Raw genomic sequence first — 7868 nt, 5'->3', positions numbered from 1 at the left:
GGATTGGGATTGGGGGGGAGGGGGGAGGCTGGGAAGGGATGTGAAGGGTAAACAAAGGAGGAGGCTGCAATGCTTGGTAAGAAATGTATGCATTATCCTGACCATGTAATTGTAACTCCTCTGTACAGTATGTTCACAAATAAAATAAAATTTAAAAAAATTTAAAAAAAATAAAAGTCGTGGGTCGGTGACTCTTGCCTATAATCCTAGCTACTCAAGAGGCTGGGATAAGAGGATCACAATTAGAAATTAACCCTGGCCAGGGAAGTCCATGACACTCTTAAAAACAGACAATGAAAGTCAGAGAGTGAAAGCTGGGGACTGTGGTTGAATAGAGTACCTGCCTAACAAGGACAGGCCCAGAAGTTCAATCTCCAGTATGGAGAAGATAATAATAATCAGAAAGTGATATAAAATCTTCATATTATATGATAGAGAAGTCAATACATAATTATTAAAATATTATAATTGTTATTTAGAAATATGGAAACAAATATGAAATGAAAAGAACTATAAAAGTTAAAAATTACTGTCTCTGAGAGACAGAAAGTTAAATAGAGTATTAGGGATAGCACCTAATTCTAAGAGCAATACTGTTTTTGTTTTTTCTTTTTAGCTAGTAACAAGGTTTAAACTCAGGGCCTCATGTTTGCTAGGAAGGTTTGATGATCCACACCCTTAACCCATTTTTGGCTTGCTTGCTATTTCTCAGCTATAGTCTTATGCTTTTTTCCTGGGAACAGTTTGAGACCATAATTTTCCTATTCATGCCTCACAGATGTGAGCTGCCTCACCCAGATCTGTCTATAAAGATGGGGTCTAACTTTTTGTCTGGGCTGGCCTCCAATCATGATCCTTCTAATCTCTGTCTCCTAAGCAGCTAGAATAAAATGTAAGTCATTGTTCATGGGCTCATTAAAAAGATTTTTTTTGTCAGTTGTGGGGCTTGAACTCTGGGCCTGGGCACTGTCCCCCAGCAATTCAGCTCAAGGCTAGTGCTCTACTATTTGAGCCACAGCTCCACTTCCAGTTTTCTGGTGGTTAATTGGAGGTAACAGTCTCTGGACTTTCCTGCCCGGGCTGGCTTTGAACCATGATCCTCAGATCTCAGCCTCTTGAGTAGCTAGGATTATAGGCATGAGCCACTTGCACCTGGCTAGAAAGAATATTTTTAAAGGTCTGTGCTCCAAAACTGCCCTGCTAACAAAATAATTTGGAACACAAAACTTAATCTCTCCATGGACCTTGCTGTCCTAAGATCAATTATTATTTTTATAAATATAGTAACAAACAAAAGCATTTTATTTATTTATTTTTTTGGGTCCAGTTGTGGGGCTTGAACTCTGGGCTTGGGCGCTGTCCCTCAGCTCTTCAGCTCAAGGCTAGCGCTCTACCACTTGAGGCACAGCACCACTTCCGGCTTTTTTCTTTTTGCTTATGTGGTGCTGAGGAATCGAACCCAGGGCCTCAGGCATGCAAGGCAAGCTCTCTACCACTGAGCCACCTTCCCAGCCCAAACAAAAGCATTTTAAAAGAAATAAAAGTAATCAATAAAATACAGAGCATTTAGTCATAACTTCTTTTTATACTGCAGACAGGAGAAAGTAGAACAGTATAATTTATAAAGTTCTTTCTCAGATAACTTCATTCAAATTAAGAGAAAACTTACCAGTTCCATGAAATGTTGTGCCAACAACACGAACACAGCTTGGAACTCGCAGATCCCAGAACCTAACAGTCTTATCTTGAGAACCAGATGCGATCATCCAGCCACTCCAGGTATAAAGTGCCAAAATGTGCCCTGTAAAAGATCAGGGTTATTTCTGTGAGAAAAGTCTTTGCACAGTATCTCCACGGCTAAGTACTCCTGATTAAGTGATGGTCTGGTTAATCATGTACACTCCATGATCGAGATTTCCTACGTGTATCACATTGATTGGATATGATGCTTTGTCATTTTGTTCTCTCAGTCTCACTTCCTTCATGCATAAAACTGGGCTCAAACCTCCAACATCATAAATCGATGGTGAGAATTAAGTTAAGGAATTTCATGATAATAATAGCTTTCAGGAAAGACAATTATCAATAACACTGATAAATAGTTGCTATCCATACTTTGCAATTTAAGTTTTTTGAATAAAAATTCCCTATCTTAAAAAGATCAATTTGGCATCCTGCAGCTCGACCCGAACAGCATCAACTGAGGCACAGGAGAAACACACAGAGCCACCACCGCCCAGCCCAGCCCACAACCACCTCAACTGAACTCTGATTGCAATGGCAACCAAAGACCTGTATCACACAGAAACAACAACTAGCTCCAGGGTGAGTACCCCACAGGGGACAGTGTATCCCTCAAAGGAGACCAGAGCTGGTGGGAATCCCCAGGCCCTGACCCAGACCCCAACACCTAGACCACAGGACCCACTAAAACTGGGTACTGTTCGAGAGTTCCACCAGCCCGTGAACCACACCCAGCTGGCCAGACTAGAGCAAGAGCGCCCCTGGAAGGGAGCTTAAACGCCCAAGCCAGGAACAGCGCCCCTGGGTCAAAACACCCAACAGTGGAAGAAATTTGAACTGTGTACCTAGGCAGGATACACAGCAGCACAGGTCCAACTGGTCTGCCCCAGGCCAGGGCCGGGACCAGGCCTGGGGATCCAGTGCCTGAGCAACACAACCAACTCCTCCCAATTGAAGTCAGAAGCTGAGCATATGTCTCAGCAGAGGGGGAAAAAACAGGGAACTGTACCCCTGGGAATCACGCCTGTGACAGCAAAAGACCCGGGGGTTCAGGACAAGAGAAGCCCAAACCTCACCAGAACCTGATCCATATATTCTAGGCTGGGAATTTGACAACACAGGCTGCCAGCACCTGATAATAGTCAGGAGCTCAGGCTGGTAAGGTGGCTCGGCAGTAGAGTGCTTGCTTGGGTGCATGAGGCCCTGGATCTGATTCCTCAGCACCACATAAGCAGAAAGGGCTGGAACTGGTGCTGTGGCTCAAGTGGTAGGGTGCCGGCCTTGAGCTGAAGAGCTGAGGGACAGCGCCCAAGCCCAGAGTTCAAGCCCACAACCGGCCAAAAAACAAAAACAAAAACAAAAATCAGGAGCCTATAGCAGACTCCAGCATCTGGGAGAGTGCATCCAGCACATCCGATCTCACCTAGAGCACCTGTAGGAGCAAACAGGAGCAGTCTAGGCTGCTCAACCCTTCTAAAGACAGGAACTGCCAGGGATCTACAGCAGAGAGCCCAGAACCCTATGTAAGTCAGACCAGCAGCTGGAGGTCGGCCCCCAACAGAACCGAGATCAGGTACAGACTCTCTCTACCAGCACGGAAACAGCAACCAAGCAAAGACAGATACCTATTGACCAAAACAAAATTTCAGATTAGTCTCCAATAGTCCCTGAATCCCCATGTAAAAATCACAGAGAAAAATTACAAGGTTTATCAACACCCAGGATAGCAAGCTATCCCCAAAAGCCAGCAGCCACCCAGGGGAGAACCCCAGTGGGAGCAAAGCAGGAATTGAAGACAAAAGCTACATCCAAGGGATGCTGGAGGCAATGACTCAAGAAATAAAGTGAGAAACAGACCAGAAATTGAAAGAACACGGGGTCGAAATATCGAAAAAGATGCAGGATATCAACAGGAGATGCATGCAAAAATAGAGGCAGCACACAGGTCACTAAGAGGTGAGATTAGTGCAAAAATAGAGGCAGTACACACCTCAATAAGAGGTGAGATTAATACTTTGAGAACCAACATCAAATCCATAAATAAGTCCATTTCCTCCATGCAAACTACAATGGAAGCCATAGTTAACAGAGTGAACGAAATGGAATGTAGAGTGTCAGATACAGAAGATAGAATACACCAACTGGACCAAAAAATGACAGATATGGAAAAATCACTTAAATTATGCCAAAGGGAAATTCAAGAGCAAGCGGATAGTGCCAAGAAATTTAGCCTTCATATAATTGGAGTGGATGAAGGTGAGGAATATCAAAGCAAGGGAATGCAACACCTATTCAACAAGATAACCGGTGAAAATTTTCCCCATCTCATAAAAGAACATCTTACCTACATAACAGAAGCATATAGAACACCTAACAAGCAAGATCCCAGGAGAAACACTTCTAGACACATTATAGTAAAAATGATAGATCTGAATAATAAGGAAACAATCTTGAATGCAGCAAAAATGAAGAAGGAGTTATACTACAATGGGAAAAAAATTAGAATCACTGCAGATCTTTCCACACAAACACTGAATGCAAGAAAGGCCTGGGAAAGTACCATACGAGCCCTGAACATTTTTATTTTTATTTTTGTTTTGTTTTGTTTTTTTGGGGTCCGGTCGTGAGGCCTGAACTCTGGGCCTGGGTGCTGTCCCTCAGCTCTTCAGCTCAAGGATAGCACACTACCACTTGAGCCACAGCGCCTCTTCCGGCTTTTTATCTTATGTGGTGCTAGGGAATCGAACCCAGGGCCTCATGCATGCAAGGCAAGCGCTCTACCACTGAGCCACCTTCCCAGCCCCCTGAACATTTTTAGTAGCAAAGAAAAACTAAATGAATACATAAACATTAAGCTAGCATTACAAAGAATACTAAGAGGGGGAACACAACCTGAAGAAAACAACCAGGAACAGGGACCTGCACCCAGACAGGCATTAATAGAAGTCTAACTGAGCAAGCACAGGAGGAAAGGAAAGAAGAAAAACTGAGGAAAACAGGGAATGACAGGGACTACAACACATCTCTCTATACGATCTCAATATCAACGGTCTTAATTCACCAATCAAAAGAAAAAGAACTGCAGATCAGAAAACATGAACCATCCTTCTGTTGCCTTCAGGAGACGCTCCTCTCAGCCAAACATACAAACAAACTCAGAGAGAAGGGTTGGAAAAGGATCTACCGATCAAATGCCTCCAGTAAGAAAGCAGGTGTAACAATCTTGATATCTGACAAAATAAACTTTTCATTAAAATCAACACAAAAAGACAAAGACGGACACTACACATTAATACAGGGAACAATCCAAGAGGAGGATATTACTCTCATCAACTTATACTCCCCAGACATTGGTGCACCCAAATACTCTCAAACTTACAGAATAAAATAGATCCCAATACGCTAATACTAGGAGACTTTAACACCCCTCTCTCACCAAAGGACAGGTCTACCAACCAGAGGATTGGCAAAGAAGCTACCGAATTGAGGCCATACTTCAAGCGGAACTAACTGACATCTACCGAGTATTTCACCCTAAAACAACACAGTACACATTCTTCTCAGCAGCTCATGGAACTTTCTCCAAAATAGACCATATCATAGTTCATGCAAGGAACTTAAGCAAATACAAGGGGATGGACACAATCCCCTGTATTCTATCTGACCACAGTGGAATCAAGCTAGTTCTTAATAACAAAGCATACCTCAGAAATTACATGGAAATTGAACAGCACACTTCTAAGCAATGCCTGGGTAATGGAAGAGATTAAAGAAGAAATTTAAAAATTCCTACAGCTCAATGATAATGAAAACACATCACAAAGAAACTTTTGGGACACAGCAAAAGCAGTCCTGAGGGGCAAATTTATTGCCCTCAGTGCCCACATCAAGAAAATAGAGACAGACCAAGTAAATAATCTCATGTTGCAATTAAAACAGCTAGAAAACATGAAAAAATGGAACCTAAAGTTCCTAGACGAAGCCAGATAACCAAACTAAGAGCAGAGATGAATGAATTAGAAAATAGGAGAATCATAGCCAAAATTAACAAAACAAAAAGCCGGTTCTTTGAAAAAATAAATAAAAATTGTTTGGAAATCACAACACATATCCAAGATATCCAAACAATTTTAATGGACTACTTTCAAAAGTTATACTCTCTAAAGAAAGAAAACTTTTCAGAAATGGAAGCATTTTTACAGAAATACAAGTTGCCCAAACTGAGCAAAGAAGAAGTAAATCAATTAAATAAGCCAACATCCTACAATGAGATACAGGAAGCAATCAGAAGTCTTCCAACAAAGAAAAGCCCAGGACCAGATGGATTCACAACAGAATTCTATAAGACCTTTAAAGAAGAAATAATACCCATATTCCTCAAGCTCTTCAGAGAAACAGAGAAGGAGGGAGCTATCCCAAAGTCATTCTATGATGCCAATATTACACTCATCCCCAAACCAGGCAAAGACCCAACCAAAAAAGAGAATTACAGGCCAATTTCCTTGATGAACACAGATGCAAAGATCCTTAACAAAATTCTAGCTAACAGAATCCAGAAACACATTAAAAAAAACATACACTATGACCATGTAGGCTTCATCCCAGAGACGCAGGGATGGTTTAACATACGTAAGTCAATAAATATAATCCAACACACACATCAACAGAGCCAAGGTCAAGAATCACATGATTATCTCCACAGATGAAGAAAAGGCCTTTGATAGAATTCAACATTCATTCATAATAAAAGCTCTGGAGAAAACAGGAATAGAAGGAACATTTCTTAAAACAATAAAGGCCATTTACAACAGACCAATAGCCAATATTAAACTTAATGGGGAAAAGCTACAACCAATTCTCTTAAAATCAGGAACAAGGCAAGAATGCCCACTGTCTCCACTCCTCTTCAATATAGTCCTGGAACCCTTAGCCAGGGCAATAAGGCAAGAAAAAGACATTAAAGGGATCCGCATAGGGAAAGAAATTAAACTATGCCTTTTTGCAGATGACATGATACTATACCTTCACGATCCCAAAAACTCCATCCCCAAACTCTTAGAAATCATAAATCACTTCGGCAAAATAGCAGGATACAAAATAAACCCACAAAAATCAGTCGCCTTCCTGTACACTGACAATGTACAAGCAGAGAGGGAAATAAAGGAAGCAATCCCATTCACAATAACCTCCTAAAAAATAAAATATTTAGGAATTAACCTAACCAAAGATGTAAAAGAACTATTTAATGAGAACTATAAAAAGTTAAAGAAAGAAATTACAGAAGACACTAAGAAATGGAAAGACCTCCCATGCTCTTGGATAGGCAGACTTAATATAGTGAAAATGGCAATACTGCCAAAATTAATATACAAATTCAATGCAATTCCTATAAAAATCCCAATGACATACATCTCTGAAATACAGAAACAGTCCAAAAATTCATATGGAATAACAAAAGACCTAGAATAGCCAAAACAATTCTAGGGAATAAAGACAACATGAGAGGGATATCCATGCCAAACTTCAAACTGTTCTATAGAGCCATAATAACAAAGACAGTATGGTACTGGCACAAAAACAGACCCAAAGACCAATGGAATAGAAGATCCAGAAATAAATCCACATGCCTACAGTCAGCTGATATTTGACAAAGGAGCCAAAGACATACAATGGAAAAAACACAGCCTCTTCAACCACTGGTGCTGGGAAAACTGGGCAGCCACATGCAGAAAACTAAAAGTGGACCCCAGCCTATCACCATGCACCAACATCAACTCAAAATGGATTAAAGACCTTAACATTAAACCTGAATCTCTGAAACTACTGCAGGACAGAGAAGGAGAGACACTTGAACTAATAGGCACAGGAAGGAACTTCCTGAAGAGAGTCCCAGGGTCACAACAAATTGGAGAGAGACTCAACAAATGGGACTACCTTAAAATAAAAAGCTGCACAGCTAAAGCTATCGCAACCAAGCTAGAAAAACAACCAACTAATTGGGAGAGAATATTTACCAGCAATATATTAGACAAGGGGTTAATATCCAGTATATACAGGGAACTCAAGAAACTAATCCCTCCCAAACCTAACAAACCAATTACTAAATGGGCAAGGGAACTAAAGAG

The 7868-nt window shown here is 41.1% G+C and overlaps 1 protein-coding gene across 1 annotated transcript in view; it reads right to left on the bottom strand.

Annotated features, from left to right (window-relative positions):
- Wdr47 (WD repeat domain 47) overlaps positions 1 to 7868 on the bottom strand; it is a 75718-nt gene that overhangs the window by 13095 nt on the left and 54755 nt on the right. The window contains exon 8 of the mRNA XM_013031845.1: positions 1670 to 1801. Within this exon, the coding sequence (XP_012887299.1) occupies positions 1670 to 1801 (132 nt within the window). The remainder of the gene's footprint in view (positions 1 to 1669; positions 1802 to 7868) is intronic.

This window comes from Dipodomys ordii, unplaced genomic scaffold (assembly GCF_000151885.1).
Source record: "Dipodomys ordii isolate 6190 unplaced genomic scaffold, Dord_2.0 Scaffold146, whole genome shotgun sequence".
NCBI classification, from domain to species: domain Eukaryota; kingdom Metazoa; phylum Chordata; class Mammalia; order Rodentia; family Heteromyidae; genus Dipodomys; species Dipodomys ordii.
The sequence above is the reverse complement of the archived record's forward strand: the minus strand, read 5'-3'. Positions and strand labels throughout refer to the sequence as shown.